This window comes from Phaethon lepturus, unplaced genomic scaffold, assembly GCF_000687285.1.
Source record: "Phaethon lepturus isolate BGI_N335 unplaced genomic scaffold, ASM68728v1 scaffold15006, whole genome shotgun sequence".
In the NCBI taxonomy this organism is placed as follows: Eukaryota; Metazoa; Chordata; class Aves; order Phaethontiformes; family Phaethontidae; genus Phaethon; species Phaethon lepturus.
Window position 1 is genome coordinate 1 of NW_010548383.1, and position 19,964 is coordinate 19,964.

Sequence of the window (19,964 nt, forward strand, 5' to 3'; positions counted from 1 at the left end):
GGGGCGGTGGGTGGGTGCGGGGCCGCCTGCCCGTCCTACGGCCTTCTCCGGGTTTGGCGTTTCTTTCAGTCGTGTGTCTTCGCCTTTGAAGGCCCGTGCGCTGTCCCGATGGCAGCGATCTACTCTGGGATTTACCGGAAGCTGAAAAGCGCCAAGACTTCTTGGGAAGACAAACTCAAACTAGCCCACTTTGCGTGGATTTCTCACCAGTGTGTTCTTCCTAATAAAGAGCAAGTAAGTACTTTTTAGTGGTAAACAGCGAAAGAAAAAAAAAGTCCCAATAATTAATTGCTGCTGAGGATGAATTGATTCATAAAAGTCCAGATCTAGTTGCTTAAGCTTCTGACCCTAGGTAGTAGTGTGGCTATAGCTCTTATGGTGAGTTACAGGTGGCTTTTGATTGCTGTGGTGTTGTGTGAGATGTTTTCATAACATCATCTTTCAAGCAGCTTCAGCAGAAAGGTCTGCATTAGGGCAGGAAGAAAGAGTCTTTCTTCTAGACAGAGTTCCTGTTATTTCAGTTACGTAGACTATTAAATCTAGCCATATGCCATAATTTTATTTTGAAATCAATAACTTAAATTAATAGGTTTCAACCTCTTCCAATATGCACACATTTAAATTCCTAGGCCTGAATTTCTAGGTAGTAAATTTAAACATGCCAAGAGGAGGATGTGAAAGGAATACCAGTTGTCAGAAAGTGCAAACCATCTGATTCTTTTAAGTTTTGATTTAAAAGACTACATTTGCTAATCAGTATCAACTGTCAGAATTATACCCTGATGAAAGGGCCCTAGGATGTTGACTCCTGAAAGTTGTCTTGGGAGGGTACCGGAGAGCACAGGGCCAACATTGGATTTAGAATGAAAGCTCTTAGGAATTTAGATCTTGGTTAAAACCTAGAAGGGTGGACTTCTCTGCTCATTCAGAGCCTGTTCTGCTTGGATGTAGAGCAATTCTCAAGGTACGAGCGCTGTAATTGTGAAGAGATACTACTTTCGTCTTGTTTTTGTATGGAAGTTATTAAAGATTACTTCTTTTCCCTTTTGTTAACAGGTATTACTCGACTGGGTAAGCCATGCATTGGTTTCATACTACAATAAGAAACCTGAACTGGAGGATGAAGTTGTTGAGAAACTCTGGGTGTATCTAGACAATGTTATCCATAGTAAAAGACTACAGAATCTCTTAAAAAGTGGGAAGACAATCGGTCTCAGCTTTTCAGTTGCACAGGTAAGTAAAAAAAGAGCAAGGACAGAGACGGTAGAGGGTCTGGTGGAAAGAATTTAAGGATCTGTTTTAGTCCAGTGGGGCTTGTACTGAGGAGATGAACTGTCTACTACGAGGTATAAGGAGACAGATGAGATTTTTAGCTCTAGAATAGAGGCAGATTTGTAAACTATTACTGAATTTGTTTGCTGACAAGTTTATCTGGAGGTGAGAAAAGGGAGCAAAGAAAAAGGGGATTGAAGGAGAAAACCATAGGGAAATTGACACAAAGTTTGAGAAAATTAAGGGAAATGCAAGTTAAAGTAAATGTAATTCTTTATGATTCTTTAGAATTCTTTAGAATTGTGTATTCTAAATTCTAAAAATTCTAATTGTGTACCCCGCAAAGAGGAGAGAGAACAGTCCTTCACATTCCCGATATCAGCACGGGAAACTGTCTCTTTTTAAAATATGCAGATGATATTTAGTCACAGAATCGCAGAATCGTTAAGATTGGAAAAGACCTTTAAGATCATCAAGTCCAACCATCAACCCCACACCACTATGCCCACTAAACCATGTCCTGAAGTGCCACGTCTACATGTTTTTTCAACGCTTCCAGAGATGGTGACTCCACCATCTCCCTGGGCAGCCTGTTCCAATGCCTGACCACTCTTTCAGTAAAGAAATTTTTCCTAGTATCCAGTCTGAACTTCCCCTGGTGCAACTTGAGGCCATTTCTTCTCGTCCTATCACTAGTTACTTGGGAGAAGAGAACAGCACTCACCTCACCACAACCCCCTTTCAAGTAGTTGTAGAGAGCGATGAGGTCTCCCCTCAGCCTCCTCTTCTCCAGACTGAACAACCCCAGTTCCCTCAGCCGCTCCTCATAAGACTTGTGCTCCAGACCCCTCACAGCTTCGTTGCCCTTCTCTGGACACGCTCCAGCAACTCAATGTCCTTCTTGTAGTGAGAGGCCCAAAACTGAACACAGGATTCAAGGTGCGGCCTCACCAGTGCCGAGTACAGGGATACAATCACTTCCCCTGCTCTTGCTGGCCACTCTATTTCTGATACAGGCCGTGCTTACTGAATAAGCTTCCTGGATCAAAGGTAGGAAGTTTGTTGTGTGTGGTTTTTTGTTGTTTGGAACATAATTTTGGGGACCTTGCAAGAAAGGAGGGAATTTACCCCTACTCCCTTTCTGCAGAATCAAGTGTTAGGGTCAAGTATGGATAGTCTTATGCTGTTGCTGGTAGCACACATACTGAAGGAGGGCTTCCTCACTCATGCTGTGGTGCAAACAAATGCAGGGACACTGTTCTGGCCAGAGGAGCTTCTAGCTTGAGACCCATAATATGAGAGGCCCAGCAGCAGCTATTGGCAGGTCCTTGTAACTTCCTTCTTGCAGCCAGAGCTCACAGAAGGTGGTGTTGGTTTGTTGGTTCATTATGATGAGTTTTATTTTTGTGTGCAAAATTGACTTCTTTTTTTTTCCCCTCCAATCTTCAGGTCATAAATGAAAGATTATCAGAAGCCTGTTCTCAAAAAACATGGCAAAACATTGGGACAGTGTTGAGTTGCTCCAGTGGCATTCTTTCTACTCCTTCACTCTCCATCATTTACACAGCAAAGTGTGAGCTCTTGGTTGATCTCCTCAGCAATCTGTCCAAGCTGGCATGTCAGCAGCTGGCTTCTGACAACACTGTGGGCTCCCAGGTGTTCAGCGTCCTACAACTTACCTTTGCTCAGTACCTCCTGATTCAGAGGCAGCAAACCAACCCAAATCGTGTGTTTGGGCAAGTGACAAGTCACTTGCTTCAGCCATGTCTGCTCCTGAGGCACATGCTGACTGTGAGGAGCTGGACACAAGCAGATGACAACCATGTGCGTCAGCACCTGAGCAGGGAAATCCGAAACCAAGTAGAAACTTTGCTGCAGGCTGGGTTATTCCAGCCTGAGCTTTTCTCATCCTACAAAGAGGAGCTTCTGCCAGAACAGGAGAAGAAGAAAGGAGCTTTGAAAAGTCTTTTGCTACCAGTCAACACAGTGCAGACCAAGCTGGGCAGTGGTTTTTGTGAACCTGCCCTCCATGGAGCTGTTGTGGCTGGTTCGGTGTCCCTGCTATATAAGCTCTTCCTGGACTCGTATTGTAAGGCAGAAAACCACCTTGTGTGCTTCCACATGCTCAGCAGGCTTTTTGGCTGTCTCAGGCTCTCTGGCCTACAGCAGGGTGTGAGGGAGGACCTGCTCTGTCTTGTGGACTGGAGCACAGAGCTGCTTGCTTTGGAACAGCTTCTGAACTTGGTGCTTAGCAGCGATATCTATAACGTTGCCAGTGACCGTATCCGGCACAAGGAGGTACAGTTTGGGTTTTACCGCAGGCTAGCACAGATGTTGGTGAGTCACTCCCAAGCTTCCATCCCGGCTTGGTTCAGGTGTCTCAAAGTCTTGATATCATTAAACCACCTTATAATAGAGCCAGACTTGGATGACTTAGTGTCCTCGGCTTGGATTGATGCCACAGTTTCCGAGCCACGTACGAAGAAGCCCCAGGAGGCGCTCATCAACACCGTGTTTCAGACTTACTCCAAGCTGCGACAGTTCCCACGGCTCTTTGAGGAGGTGCTGACAGTCATTTGCCGGCCAGCTGCTGATGAGCTGAGGCTGCCTGTCTTCTCTGCTGGCCTGACGGTAAAGCTTCGTGAGTGCCTCCTTGAACTGCCGCCCAACCAGATTCTGGACATTTTGTGTCTCTTGGTGGAGAAATGCCAGACCCTTATCGTTCCTGCTGTTGAAGGGTCAGCTGACACGGCCTTGAAGCTGCTCTCAGTGAGCTCGGTGCTGCATGCTTTTCTGTTCAACATGAGAAGCCTAGATGACGTCAGTCCTTCCCCTGTGGTCCTTCGCACTCAGAGTCTGCTGGCAAAGATGCAGAAGGGAATAATTCAGCCACTGATTGAGCTGCTGCAGGCTCCTAGAAGAGAAGAAGAGAAGTCAGACCTTTGGCTAAGAAAGGCCAGTGACTCTGCTCTCCTCCTTGTTTACACTTGGGTTGAGGTAGACACTTTGTTTGGTGTTAGCTGCAGTAAGTATGTGTCTCCAGCAGCTGAAATTGCCGGTGCTGTTGCTCTACCTACTGCAAGACATGGGGGCATTTCGGCTTTTCTCACTGGTGTGGAGGAGCAGTGCTGGGAGAGAGTCATGGAACTTGCAAATAGTTTTGCCTCCACTAGTAAATATTGCTTAGAACTGCTTACACTTCAGAAAATGAAGATGATCTTAATGCAGACCAAAGCTGACCTACAGGCCTTGCAGCGTGCTGCAGCTTTCATCCTGGAGTCTGGGAGATCCAGCTTGAGCAGGGGAGAATTTCAACCATGGGATGGAGATATCAGCACGATAAGTGATCTCACCTACCCCACGGCCCACTGGCACCTCATCATCTCCAACCTGACTATCCTGTTGCCGTATATTTCCCTGAACGATGTAGAGTACATTGCAAATGTGCTTTTAGAGACATTAGTATTGGCCAAAGCTCAGGAAGCTGATGCAGACCTGGAGCCTTCCATCAGCATTGGGAAGATATCTCTTGGTTTGACACATAGCTCCTTTCTACCAGAAATGAAAGTCCTGCATTGTGCTTTTCTGACCAGTCTTATTCATCAGTTCGCTAGGGTGCTGCCTTCTGCTGCCAGGGATTCAGTAGATCTGCCACTTCAACAGCTGTCTGCAGGTAATATCCCTTGGCATGAAGAAATTCTATCTCCTTGCAGACCTGTCGACCCATTGGCAGCACCGTCAGAAAACAAACTGCTGAAGGATCAGCTCAGCTTATCTTGGAAAACACTGGAGAAGGTTGCCCAATGTATAGTATTGCTGGCAAAAAACGGCTGCTCTGTCATCCTGAAAGAAAGTCAGCTGGAAAGCTGCTTGGGTTTGCTAGAAATTGCTTCTCTTCTGAAACTAGATAGTCTTCTTCCTTCTGACTGTACCCGGTGTTTTCTGGTGCTGCTGTCCCTACTAACCAATACCAAGGCTAGTGTCTCTTGCAGCAAGCTGTTACTGCTGAAGTGTTTAAGTACCTGCTTCCACCTCTTGAGGTGCCTGCAAGCTGGCAGGAATGGCAACTCTGTTTTTAAGGTGTTTCATGCCAGTGATGTCCTTGAGGCTGTCATGACCTCCCAGCTCACAGCTAGCAAATTCTTCACTGATGTTTTGACTATTCCTGCTTGGGCACGGTATCTCCAGGAGGTCCAAGCCTTTTTGGAAAGCTTTCTTCAGATGATTATTGAAAGAAGGCAAAGTGTGAGGCTCAACTTGGAGAAGTTCATGTCTTTCCTGGTGAGCTGCAAGCCAGATGTTGGTGCAGCCAAAAGCAAAGGCTGGAAAAACTGGAATCCCGCAGCTGGGCAGTTACTGCTCATGGCATTCACCACACTGTGTCATGTCGTCACACTCTACCTTCAGCAGCTGCCAGAAAAGAAGCTGCAGTCTGTGGATGTACTGTCTGCTCTGTTGGAGCCAGTAGTTCTGCAGATGGTCAGAACTGTTGAACACGGTCTTCAGAGTAGCACCCAAAACCAGCCTTTGCCTGTAGCATTCATACCATCTGTCACTACTCTTCTCAAAGCAGATCTGAGCCATGCTGTCAAAAAGGGCTGGCAGAAGGAGCCCAGTGGGTTTTTGGAGCAACCTCGTATTAAACTGTACCAAAAGTTTTACTCTCAGATACTGAGAGAGCTGCCCTGCGCGGGAGGTAATCTGCAGTTCCTTCAGTCTGCGTTGCAGTTCCTAACGGTCTTCTGCTCAGTGCCAGAGCTGTATCCTGGAAAAGAAACTGCAGTCACGGTTGTTTTTGCTATAAAAAAGCTTCTTACTGGTATGAAAACTCCCTTTCTTCACTTCCCTTGCTAGTTTTGCAGCACAGAGGCGAGTTAAAAGCCATTTAGCAAAACATCCAGCTTTTTGTAAAGTCTGTATCTATTTACGTGTGTTAAAGCAGTAGGCTATCCTTTTATAAGTGCATAACAGGAAAATTTTCAAGGAGGCAGTGTTGTGGTACCTGGACCACAGCCACCACGTAATTTGGTAATGATCTTTTCCCCAAAGATGCAAACATCAATAGAGTTGAGGTCCTCAGTTACTTATCCCTGTAGAGCATTTTGACAGTAACTGGAACATGGTAATACTTCTGGATGTAGGGCTGAAGATGCAGTGTCCTTCTACTGATGTAGTTGGTATAGTAGGCACCACTGAAGCAGCTGATATGCGCCAGGTCAGATCTGATATGTCTTACTTGAGGATTTTTGTGTACCTTACAGTAAAATACTAATATATTTTTGTATCTGATAGGCAAGGTTATAGAACAGTGGAAGTGACCTAACTGTTAAGAATGCTGAACATCTGTAATTTGGATAAAGTCTGTGGGAGATGGCAGATCGGTCCCTTTATCCCTATCAAATAAAGAGATGGCTAGAAATGACAAGAAAAACCTCTCTTGCCAGCTGTGTGACCTAATGGTTCCTTTATATTGTCTCATTCAGAAAGTGAGATGAACTAAACATAGCACAGGCGTTAACTGTTCTCTTTGACTTCTTCAAACAGTTGGAATTTATTGAACTTACTACTGATGTGCTCTGGCACAGTGGTCTCCAAACATTTTTGATTGTGCACACCTATCAGTAAAAAAAATAAATTGAGCATGCAGCCTCAGTATATGTTTCTTTATAAATTATATGCATGTGCTACTCTAGCTACTATGTAGCTATATGTACTACTAGCATACTATGTATATTACAAAGCATACACAAAAATTTTAAAAAGCATGAGAGAAAGATGAAATAAACACTATTTTTACTTTTATTTATTAAAGATATTTTATTTAGAATTCCTACACCCCAGTGGATTGTCTTGTACACACCCTGAGGTGTCTGCATCCCACTTTGGAGACTACTGCTCAAGTGTACTACGGTCATGAGCTCAATGTTTATGTTGGCTTTAGGTAGTTAAGAACAGAGCACAGCTCTCCATGGAAGATCTAATTTTGAATTTGCGCAGTCGAGTTTGAGCTAGAATTTACACATAGATACAGGCTTAGTCTGTCTCTTTGGCCTGCATTTTGGTCTTTCAGCATGTGGGGTTCACTTAAGGGCACTGAGAGCAGGAATTTCACACTAGGACTAGGGAGCATGAGGAGGTGTCAACTGCTGTAATTTTTCAGCTAACTTTTCTCTCTCTCATCCTGTGCCTCACTGTACTAGTGTAAGGTTGTAAAGTGCTTTAGCTGGAGATGTAATTAATCACTGTAAAAAGCTGCAAGAATTTCTGATGAATAAGTAAAGTATTCAGTAAGTTGAAATATAGATTCCTGTTGAAGAGGACTTTCAGTACTGTCACAGATCCTGTGGATACTTGCGGAACTAAAAAACAAGCCTTCAAAATCAATTAAGATATAAGCTAGTCCAGGACTGTCTACAGAGTAATAATTGAGTAAGTGGGGAGTGTGACTTACGATCAGCGGAGACCTGAACTTTGTCAGCTTAATGCTTTTGTGTCTTGTGATGGCTCTTTGGCCAGCATTTGTAGTAAAGCCCTGGGACTTGTTTAGCCTACTCTCTTGGCTTGTGCACATGCTTTGTTGTAGTATTTCTATACTACTGAAGGCTTTTTATTGGCATGGTGACTGTTCTGTGAACCCTAGGGTAGGAAATACTTGAGAACAGCAATTCATTTCACTAGTGGGGAGGGAGGTAAAGAGAAAGCATGGGGCCCTCTATGCATTTGAGTGTTAAAAAGGTACCCACAGAGCTGTTTTGAGGTTCGATTAGCCCTGTTCTTGCCTGTGGAAGTCCCTGTCTTGGGAATTAAGACATGCTTGTGACTCTTGACTATGCAGGTCCTGCAGTCACAACCCAGGTGATCCAAAGTATGGAGATGGAGCTGACAGAGGTGCTTGTCCAGCTGCTGGGAAACTGCCCTGCCGAGGAGTTTTATACCATAATGAGGCTGATGCTGCAGGGACTTGAAATGAGGAATGTTTGGCAACAGAAGGCTAAAGTAAGGCATCAGCTTAGTTTATTGTAAACTTCTTTCTTCATTTTTCTGTATCTTGAAAAAATTTGTTAGTTGAATGACATCTGATAAATACATTTTTCCTCTTCTTGATTTATGTTCAGTGGTCAGGTTACATTAATTTATACAGTTGAGGGCTTGGTAACTGTGCTATGTTCTGGATATAAATTGAGAGAGGTGGAAAGATCATGGAAACCTACTGGAAAAAACTGTCCAGTTTAAGGACTTAGCAGTCTTAATTCCATGTATTGTCAACAGAAATCACACAGCTGTGATGTTACAGGCCATGCTGAATTTTTTTTTTTCTACTTGACGATCAAAGCTCTTGCACAACAGATCCTAGCGGTCAGTGAGTTTAACAACTGTTTGTCTGTGACTCTTAACAGGGTTAAGATGCTGGCATTTTTAAATAAAAACAAAACTCCACCTGTGGTTTTGATATTGTCTCTATAAAGATTTTTACTCTGTAATAACCAGATACCACACAGTAGCTTTTTAAATACTATGCCTTTCTCCAGAGCAGCTTAAGCATCAGTGGTAACATTTTGGCAAAAGAGCTAGCTGAACTCTCCATAGAAAGTTCAGTGACTTGAGAATTAAACTTGGATTAAATTTAGGGATTTATCTGGCTCTGTTTCATTTGTCAGAAATAGACACGGATATGCTGCATCAGTTCTTGATACGTCTTTTTGAAAGTGTATCTGGTATTCCTGTACTATACATGTATTTCCTGCCACCTGAGTATAGTTTGTTTCTTTAATCAGTCTGTCATAACAGCCAGCAAGTAAAAAAACCCCTACTGCCAAATGAAGCATTCTTAGCGTATAGTGTACTGGTGTCCCTGTGTTCCCCTTGCTTCCCTCTGTTATCTAGTGGCAGTTGAAGGAGAAGTCTTTCCTTTCTTAAAAATCACATAAGCCTTTTTGTACAGTAAGTTGATTCTAAAATGAATGTAGCATGCAGTACTTTTGGGCCAGTGCTGCTCAGCATATTGAATTTTGTTGAGCTGCTGCTTATTTCACAATTTCCAGAGAGATCTGTTGGTGAGAGGACTTTCATGTGTCAAGGCTCTGGTAATGCTCAAAACTGCCACTGCCTTTGAAAGAGCACTTCTGTGCTTGAAAGGAGCCAGTGCATCTTGTACCTGTGACTGATCACCAGTCTGCTTTCTGCAGGAAGTATTGTCAGCTGTTACGCTAACCAAATTGTTGCTCAGCTGCCCATTAAGTGGAGACAAAGAGAAAGCTTTCTGGTTTGCCAGCCCACAGATAATCACAGCTTTAGCTGTAAGTATCTCTTTATTGTAACTTCATTACCTATCCCTTTTATTTGTTGGGAGTCTGTAGTCCTTACATCTAACATGCGCAGAGGCATACAGGAACAAAAAAGTTTTGGATACTAGAAAAATGCATACCAGATTCACCTGCGCTTTTTTGTCTAGACTCTTTTCTCAAGTAAATCTCCTCCTGTGAGTGCAGTGTGTAGGTCATCCATTTCTTATTATCAGTAATTTTCTGGGTCTGCACCATGTAATCTGGAGCTTGGGAGAGACTTGTTAGGCTGCAGAGAAGAGAGTCTGGAGTCTCCTGTCCTTCCTTCTGTCCAAAGGAGAAGGTAACTGGCAGCCACATGTTGCAGCAGAAGCCAACAGCAGCAAAACAAAAAGAAAAAGGTTCTCATATTTAAAAAAGTAATGATATAAATTTGCTGAATTACGAATGGTGAAACTTAACTGAAAGTAACCAAACCCAGGTTTCCTGTCCTTCATTTGTAGAGCATACAAACCTAGTGATGTAGGTTTTTCTTCTCTTGTGGTGATGGTGTCTCTAGACCAGAATTTGTCAGAGGTTGGCTCTGCAATGCCTGGGAAACGTGAGCATACAATTTTTGCCCTTTTTTGGTAGGTTTGCATGCTCATAAAGGAGAGGACTGCATTATGCATTCATGTGAGGAGGTGCAAAGAGGTGCTGGTTGTCAGCGGACTGGGCAATAGTTACAATTCCACACTCACAGCAATGCTTGCTTGAAATGCATCATATGCAGCCTCGCCCAGGGCACAGCTGCATGAAAATGGCTAAAGTGCAGGAGTCCCCCTGCCAGTGTAGCTTGCACCACTCTAGTTCCATAATGCTCAAGTCAGAGCATTATGGTTGTCTCATGTGTAAATGCTCGTGATAGGTGCACTCCTCCTTACCTGTTTCCTGTCTTCTTGTAGATGCAAACCAAAGAGGCCTGTCAGGACCAATCTCTGATTTCCACCATAGTTGTACCTATTCTAGAGACTGTAGCTGCTCTGCTAAGGCAAGGAGAAGGGATTCTCTTGAATCCACACCATGTGGCATTGGCATTCAGCATTCTTCTAACAGTCCCTCTGGATCATCTGAAGACAGAAGATTATCGTGGCGTTTTCCTGGGAGTCCATGAAGTGCTCTTCTCTATTGTGCAGTGTCATCCAAAGGTGAGGGAGCGGGAGGAGGAGAAAAAGGTAGAAAGAACCAACACAGAGGCCAGTGATGAGAATTTTTTTTTAATAGTGGTTTTGAAATCATTTGTCCTGGTAGTATGAAAGTACTTTGTACCGCTTATCATTTAAAAGGCTGGGAATCTCAAAATCACATCATTTCAGTTGCTTTCCTCCTTTGTTTTATGTCTGCATTGTTGGTCTTTGCTAGCACATTGCTTATCAACATCTGATGCTAGATTAGGATAAATCTTTCTCTTTTTTTATGATTGATTTCTACAAGCACAAATGCTCAGGCTGTAGGACCTCATTCTCACTGAAGATCAAGATTCTGCAGTCCTTTGAAAACAGGACTTAGACATGTTAGAAGTTGGTGACCTTCAAACATTGTACCATCCTGGTGTTCTTGTCAGCCTTCTGGCATGGGAAAGTGAAAACATGGCAAGAAAGTTAAAGATAGAGAAATGGCGAATTCAAAAAAGCAAGGCAGTACACATTGCTAAAAAGCCCTTACAAAAACCCTGTGGTAGAAAGCTGCCTATCCAGGCTGTTTGCACACAGTGATCTGTAGTGTTACTGGACCCTGCGTTCTGTGAATCTGTCTGGCTACACAGGTTCTCTACCAGCAAGAACAAATTCCCTAGACATTAGGGTACTAAACCAAATGCTACTTTGGAGACATGTAGTAACTCTAATGTGATGTTTACTTGTTACTTATATTTGAATATGGCCAGGACTGCAGTCCTGCTCCAGGATTCTCATGTGCTAGTGTCGTGGTTTAGCCCCAGCTGGCAACTAAGCACCACGCAGCCGCTCACTCACTCCCCCTCCCGCAGTGAGATGGGGGAGATAATTAGAAAAAAAACCTCGTGGGTTGAGATAAACACAGTTTAATAGGACGGAAAGAGAGAAAGAAACAACAATAATAATACCAACAAAGGAATGTACAAGAACAAGTGATGCCCAATACAGCAATTGCTCACCACCTGGCGATCGGCAGCCCGTCCCCGAGCAGCAATTTCCGCCCCCCGGCCAACTCCAGTTTATGTATGGGGCATGACGTCGTATGGTAGGGAATATCTCTTTGGCCAGTCTGGGTCAGCTGTCCTGACTGTGTCCCCTCCCAGCTTCCCGTGCACCCCCAGCCTCCTTGCTAGCAGGCCAGCACAAGAAGCTGGACTGTCCTTGACTGCTCAGCAACAACCCAAACCATCAGCACATTATCAACAGTTTCTCATCCCAAATCCAAAACACAGTCTCACACTAGCTTCTGTGAAGAAAACCAGCTCTATACTGGCTGAAACCAGGACAGCTAGATACTGTATGGATGCACAATGAAAAGATAGTCTCTGCTCCTGACAGCTGTATAAGCTATATAGTTTCCTTCACAGGAATTGATTTCCCTCAGATGATGAGGTGGTGTACCTCTACCTTCTGCACTCCTTTTACTACATAATCTTTCATTTCATGTCTTTGCAGGTGCTATTGAAAGCAGCACCATCTTTTCTGAATAGTTTCCATCGTCTTGTTGTTTCTGTAATGCATGAAGGACGTCAGAAAGGAGACAGAGGTACCGTATCTTTTCCACTTTTGCACTATATATGCACATTGTAATTTTGTATATTCTAGAAGAGGAGATGCAAAACAGGGCGGTCTGACACCAGAAGCAAAGTCCTCAAAACCTAGCGTTGGCACTAAAACCATTAGCCCTATCCATCCTTTATGTAAAATTGAGGATGAGCTTTGTAGTATTGTGGGCTTAGGAAGGTAACTGGGGCTCCTGTGGAGCTGCATCCAGACAGCACTGCTTTAGGTGAATAAGGTATTCTTCACTGACTGGCTGGCAAGTAGGCAGGTACTGGTAAAGCTTGTTGTGTCCATTTTCTGCTCTTCCTATCAACCTCTGTGCCTGAAAGCATGGTGGCTGTGAACTCTGGTGATACATACTAACATGCCTGAGTTATAACCCCAAATCAATCCTACTAAATGGAGCTTCTTGAGACTGGAACTATGTTTACTACAGACCTGAATTGTCACCATTCTGTGCTAAAGCATATAACCAGAACATTACACATATTTGAAGCATCAATTGGGATTAGATGATACACCTGTATGGTCAAGGATTTGGAATTAGTGTAGGTAAATATTTCAAAAGGAAGAAAAAAACCCAAACTTATTACTGGAAGTTGTTAAAGAATTTGCATTATCAAAGTAGCCAAGTCAAAGATGTTCATGGTGATTAATGTAATCCTCCTGTGCTTTACGCTGGTTAGGACATAAATACCCTGTCATTAATAGTGGTGACTTTTTGAGACAAGTTGACTTCATGGCCTGCAACTGCTTGTATCCCAGCTTTCCACTGATGTCTAAAGCTTATTCCATGTTCAGATTTATCTCAGCTGATATGTTGCCCACAACTGTGGGTAAACTTAAGTGTACGTATGCATCATGGAGGAATATACTAGCAAAGGCTTAATAATAGAGGTACAGGTATGTCAAACTGGTGCCAAACTTTGAGAAAGTTCTAGCTTCTGTAATGTGTTTATGTAAGGCAAGGGTCACAGGAAACTTATGGGTACATGGTGTCCTAAAGTTTATTTTCATAACACATAATATGAAGTAATTTCTAGATTTCCCTTCTCCCTTGTTTGTGTTAGTTCCCTTCATTCACTGCCTACTGAAAGGGTAAATCCTCTGGTGATCTTTGCAGTCTCACTTTAAATATCTCCAGTGCTGTGGCTTCTACTGCTATATTCCATGTAATAAATCTTATCAGAAAGCTTTCTTACTATGCTGTTATTTAAGAGATCTCTTCTGACTTTCTGTAGGCAGAGAATATAATTTTCTGGTCTCCTTGTTCTTTCCTCCACAATGATGGTTGGGACTGAATCATGGAAGGGACCATAGATGCTGCTTTTAGCACTTAGCATATATAACAAACACTTTTTGCCTTGCAGTGCATGTGGAGTGTGAACAGTGTGCTCTTATAAAATAACTGTTGGAGGAGATGCATATGGTGTGTTAGGGGAGTTTGGGGGGCCTCTCAGCTGTGGCTTGTTAAGAAAAGATAAAATGGGCAAGCTGGTGTTGGCATCATGTAGTTCAAGAATCATATGGAAGACTGGGTGATTCTTTGTCTTTTCCCTAGTGTTTTTAAGCCTTAAATGCCAGACTGCAACTCACTTTCTGTTTTTAGGCAACACAGATGAGTTTGAAGTTATACTGAAGTGTGCACACTTGGTGGAACGGATGTATACTCATATTGCTGCAGAAATGGAGGACTTTACTGTGTTTTCGGCTTTCATTGTAGCTCAGTATGTGACTGAATTGCAGAAGGTAACATGTTCTTGTCCATCTTGAAAGTGCCATGGTATTGTGCTGGCTTTGGAGTTCCTGTTCCAAAGGCAGCTGTGTTAAGTTTTGTAAAACCTGTAAAGTTATAACAGTTGCTGTGCCTCGTGGGGATACAGGTTTGATCCAGACTCTCTGTTACTTTGAGCAAGAGTTCCTGAGAATCTTTCTTACCTGGCTCCCAAAAACTTTCTAAAGGTGTGGGCTGTGGGTTTTTTTAAGGCAAAACAATGCAATGCCTATTTGCAGAACTGCTTTGCTTTTCTGTCATGTTGGGTGTTGTTTTTTCTTCATGTGGTAGTTAAGTTTTTCTCCCAGCTAGTCTTAGTTGCCCAGGATTGATAGCAGTTAGGGCCCCATCTGGCAAAGTAATGGAGAAAAATTCTCCTGGAAAATGTCTTTTAGTCTGGTCTAAATGAGTAAGTGAACGGAGAAAAAGTTAACCAGGCTGGAGAATTCTTAGCTTTTCATTAATTCTCCTTTCATACCAAAGATATTCCCATACTAGCTGGAAACAACTAATTCTACTATTACGAATGCCAGAGCCAGGTCAGTAGCTTCTCACATCCAGACCTACATTCAAATTATCATTATGTTCAGCCTAATGGATTTAGATTTTAACAGGGTTTGAATGCAAGTACCTGCAAATTGATTATTTGTGGCTCTGGCCTGGGTATGGGCTGAAATACAAAAAGGAATTTTTGTCTTTGATTTGAGGCTCTCTTGCCACAAAAATATCTTAACTGGTGCTATGTTTCTGAAGGATTATGGTGTAACCAATGTAACTAACCATGAAGGTTGTTATGTAGCTTAAACTGAGCTGCCTCCTCTGTTGTCCGGCTTTTTTCCAAGGTTTGGAAGCCAAACAATGGGATATGTCAGGTTTTAGCTCTGTTATTTAGTGTTCCTTGGTAAGTTGGTTATTGTTTACATAGTAAACATAGCAGTTTAGCAAATACGATGGACAAATTACTGTTAAGACTACTTCTGCTCTATTTAACTCTCTCTGAAATCTGTTTATCACTGAATGTAGAGCCTTTACTCAGAAAGCCTGACTTGAATTGTCAAATTACCTTTCCAAGTTAAAAGGACACTCTACTCAGTATTAGCAGTGTACAAAGTCTCATGAGACTTCTAGGAAAGTTTTGTGCAATACTTATCACTGGGAAATGGAAAATGATGGATGATAGCTGACACCACAGATCAGTAATATATGCATGGAACCTTTGGGCGTGGAAAGGGGAATCGGTGTAGTGAGCCACCAGACGCTGTGACAAAGGGGTGTTTTTCTGTCAGACAGAATAGATAGATCACAATCATCACAAGATGATTTCTTTGTTCATGAGACTGGTGGAAATTGATGGATATCTGAGGCAGGGAAGACCTCAGCATGTCTGTCTTAAGGGGGCATGTATGCATCTTTCATGTTGCTCTGCAGAGAGAGAGAAAAACTCCTTTAACCATTCATCTCTTCTGAGTCCAGATCAATGGCTTTCAGCCTGTGATCTGAAAAGCTTGGGGGTCCATCAAAAGTAACTGAGAAAAACGTGTTGGTAGATTTAGATCTCTATATGGGCATCTGCACACTTACTGAAACCCTTTTAAGGGTCTGTAAACTAAAACTGATGAAAGCTGCTGGCCTAAAAAGTCACTGACTCCTAAAATAGTTGTGTAACAGTTCCCTCAGTGCTTCCTCTTTATACCAGGAAATAAAATACCCTTGTGAATTATTTTGTGTGAATCTACAAAGATTCCTTGCTGGAGTGGGTGGCATCTATAGCCTCTTTCCTACTGTTGACGGTGCTTTTCCCTTGTTGTCTATGAGCTGTTGCTTAATTCAGCAATAGTGAAATACCTCTTCACACATTTAATGTCTCACATCAAGAGCTCTGTAATGCTTGACAAATTGGTTGTGCTAACTATATAGACCATAAAACACTTACAAGCATAATTAACTGCCAGCCAGGAGTGCCAGCTGTTTAAATTTTTGGTTCTGCTTCCCATAGTGTTATTGGAGGGTGTTTATAGGAAACTGCACTGCAAAGCAAGAATGGCCCAAATAAGGCATGGGTCCAAATTAATTTGTGATGTAGGGGATGCAGTTCCATTAACTGCAGCTCTGAGGTATCTGCTTATCCCAGGTGGGATATCTGATCCATCTTCTCAGTAGCTGTGGGTTTTCCTGTCCTTGTTCTCTACAGTCATTTTTCTTCCCTAGGAAGTGAGAGACCAGCCCAGTGTATTCACTGGGAGTTGTGATGCTCAACTGTTCTGTTACTTTAGTGCATGGTGTAGGGAGAAATAACATCTGCTATAAACCAGCCAATAGATCAACTGACATAGAGGGGGAAAATGGCAAACTTTTGGACATGCAAATTCATCAGGGTCACAGATCCAAAGAAGGGTTTATGTCCCTTAATGCCTTCTCTGTTTTTCCCAGCTATGCTAGCAGGTCTAATAAAATATATTAGCTGTTTTACATTTAGGACAGAAAGAGAGCAGGAGCCTGTCACAGTGATTAGGAGTGCACTTCATTAGTGGCAAGTTTATTAGTTGCCTCAGGAAGAAAGAAGCCTGAATTTTAATGGTAGCTTTTTATGTAGTTTTTGTTAGGCCTGGAGTAGAGAGGCTTAGGTCTGGAGGCATAAAGCTAATTTTAGGATTCAGCAAAGATAAGATATGGTTCTGTGGCAAAAATAATGTGATTATGCCAGAGGCCAGCACCGCCTCAGGCAGTGAAGTATTTAGCAAGTGATTGTGAGCACAGGACAAATTCCAGTTAGCTTGGAGCACCAGGGGACTCCAGAGTCAGCACTGATATTCCTGGTTGTAGTGGTGGTTCTGTCAGTTGTGGGGTTGAGCAAGGGTAATGTCAGGAGCAGGGCACTGAGTCCTCAGTCATTCGTTGTATTCCTTCAACTTTCTGCATGGCTTGGGCAAGGTACCCGATTTCTGATGTTAAAACAGATCAAGGAAATGCACATCTCATGAGCTTTTTGAAGTCTTCCTTTATTAAGGCTTATACATTGAAGTCCTCAGATATAAATTGTTAGATAAATATCAAGTTGTTAAATGACAAGTTAAAATTGATTGGCTACCCAATATAAATCATCGAGTAGCCTGAAAGAAGTGCTCATTTGCAACTGAGTCCTAATAGCATGCAGCTAATGAGACATACAGAATCTGCTGAAATGTGTAATCCAGGGCAAGTATTTTAGCGTTTTTTTAAAGTTTTCTGCTGAGGAATTTTTGTGTGATTCCAAGATGATCAGTGTCTTTGCCCCTGCAGCAATGTGTATAGTAGCTCTCTTGTGCATTTTATTACAAGGGGCTTGTTTTGCAAAATGTGTTTGCAAAAATCAGAAAAATATTGCTCAAGTTAAAATCTTGGATTTTATCTAATGGACTGTTCCACGTGGTCTGATGGACTGGATAATATGTTGTCAGCATTTAATGTATGCTGACTGTGGGAGGGGTGTTTTGTTGCCTTTTTGTCTTCAAATTTAATGCTGTTTTGTTCTTCTCATAGGTGACTTTGCACCCAGCTGTGAAAAAACATCTTACAGAAGGGATATATCACATCCTTGACCTTTGCATTGAACGGGACATCAAGTTCTTACATGCGTCGCTACCAGCAGGTGTAAGGGAGGTCTTTAAGGACCTGTATAATGATTACAACCACTACCACAAAGCAAAAAAACAGGGAGAGGAAAAGTACACTGCATAATGAATCCTGCCTGGTGCCGTGTAATCACCATGCTGCGTATGAATTGATCTTGCAGTGCTCAGAAAATCCTGTTGGTTTGGTTTGGGATGACTAGTAAGATCAAATCTGAAGAGGGTCATCTAAACATGCATTGCATCTTATCTCTATACAGCCAGCCTTCATAATGGGGAAAAGGGGAGCAGGGAGGGAGGATGTGCTGTTAGGTCTGGTCCTGCTGCTCACCTGTGCTGGCCTTGGTGAACCCGCTGGGAGCCCTGGGGAGCTCGCTGCAGTCTGGCAGCAGATGTCAGGCTTCAGCACATCATGGTGCTTTTCTGTGGAAGCAATAATCTGGTGTAAAAGCCAGTGAGGGTTATGACTCTGCCCTTGCTTACATGGTGAGCAGAATGAAAGCAGATAAAGTGCTTATTTTTGTACCTTGTTATTTTACATTTTATTACTGAAGAAATTTGTGAATGTTACACAGCTGCGTGGTAGGTTACTGTACAAAACTGTGGAAATAACAGTAAAAAATTTGAAAGCTTGTATCTCTTTGCTCGATTGGTTTTGCTTTTGAGTACAGCCCTGGGCAACCCGGTCTGACCTATTGAATTTCCTTCCCAACTGTATTACCCTATGATCTCATGATAATCAAAAAAACTGACTACTCACAGCTCTCGTTGATTTACCGTCATTAAGCAATTACACTTAGTCATCTGAGCTGTGGTCGCTCTCTGTATACTTTTTTAGCTTGTGACAAATGCTAAGTCCCATCTGAAACCTTTTTGGTATAAGCTGCGCCATGTTGCTTTGCATTCACTCTAGGTTAAGAGTAAGCCCTGGACTTACTGCAACTCAGCTGACAGTAATTTAATAAGCCATGGTAAATTAATCACATTAAGCCTGTAAGAAGCTTTACCAAATAGCTCCCTTTCATTAGCTAAACTATGGAAGTTCATTGTATTGAAAATGATAGACACTATCTAAACTTTTATGTAAGTGGTAGGACAATCTTCACGCATGCACGCGGTTAGTAGTGAGAACTCAATACTCTCACATGATTATCTGTTTTGATCTATAGGTGTGCAGAGGAAGACTGGAATGTGGCTTACTCCTTTTATTGGGTCCATCTGCCTCATAGCAAGGTCCAAAGGATGAAGTTTGTCTGGGCAGGAGACTCCATATGGCACACACAAGGGAGGTGAGCAGGGCTGTGTGGGAGCTGAAGCAGGTGGAGCTGGACTTTGGGGCAGGCAGGGGAGGGGCGTGCTGTGGCAACCCCTGTCTGACATAAAGCCCTTTGTGTTCCTCCTGCACTGCCCTGCTGGCTGTGGCCCTGGCAGGGCACTTCTGGCACATCACAGATCTCCTCTGGGACCTTGACTAGGCTGTGGCATCAGGTGCCTGGCAGGTGTGCATGCGGCGGCTCCTGGGCAGTGCCTGCTCCTGGCCCTGGGGCAGCTACCTCTGCAACCCGCCCTGGTGCCTGCCCATCTTTGCCATCTGGAGCCTCCTTGTTCAGTTTTGGGCCCCTCACTACAAGAAGGATATTTTGCTGCTGGAGCGTGTCCAGAGAAGGGCAACGAAGCTGGTGAGGGGTCTAGAACAAAAGTCTTACGAGGAGCAGCTGAGGGAACTGGGGTTGTTTAGTCTGGAGAAGAGGAGGTAAGGGAAGACCTCATCGCTCTCTACAACTACCTGAAAGGGGGTTGTGGTGAGGTGGGTGTTTGTTTCTTCTCCTAAGTAACTAGCCATAGAACAGGAGGAGATGGCCTCAGGTTGCACCAGGGGAGGTTTAGACTAGATCTTAGATAAAATTTCTTTACTGAAAGAGTGGTCAGGCATTAGAACAGGCTGCCCAGGGATGTGGTAGAGTCACCATCTCTGGAGGTATTAAAAAAACGTGTGGACGTGGCACTTCAGGACATGGTTTAGTGGGCATAATGGTGTGGGGTTGATGGTTGGACTTGATGATCTCAAAGGTCTTTTCCAACCTTAATGATTCTGTGATTCTGTGATTCCTGTGCTGGCCAAACTCCATCCTTTAGAGTGGAGATGATCCTCTTCATATCCCCAACAAGAAGCTTGGAGACAAAGCTTTGATATTGTGCAAACGCTGTTCAGAAGTAGCCACAACAGCGTTATATTATCGACACTGTTCTA

General features: G+C 43.2%; 1 protein-coding gene across 1 annotated transcript; it reads left to right on the plus strand.

Moving 5' to 3' along the window:
* Positions 1–108: 108 nt before the first annotated feature.
* On the plus strand, positions 109–17,895 carry URB2 (URB2 ribosome biogenesis 2 homolog (S. cerevisiae)). The gene is made up of 9 exons (XM_010289949.1): positions 109–234; positions 1,057–1,233; positions 2,722–6,091; positions 8,108–8,268; positions 9,459–9,569; positions 10,499–10,741; positions 12,224–12,314; positions 13,941–14,080; positions 17,625–17,895. Exons 1-9 carry the CDS (start codon positions 109–111, stop codon positions 17,820–17,822), a joined length of 4,617 nt encoding a protein of 1,538 aa, XP_010288251.1. The 3' UTR covers positions 17,823–17,895.
* The last annotated feature ends 2,069 nt before the right edge of the window (positions 17,896–19,964 follow it).

Bases quoted from the DNA above. Each gene is read 5' to 3' on its own strand.
- URB2 (XM_010289949.1), top strand. From the start codon at position 109: ATGGCAGCGATCTACTCTGGGATTTACCGGAAGCTGAAAAGCGCCAAG. The intron at 8,269-9,458 runs GTAAGGCATCAG...TGCTTTCTGCAG, and splicing joins TTTGGCAACAGAAGGCTAAA to GAAGTATTGTCAGCTGTTAC. The intron at 12,315-13,940 runs GTACCGTATCTT...TTCTGTTTTTAG, and splicing joins ACGTCAGAAAGGAGACAGAG to GCAACACAGATGAGTTTGAA.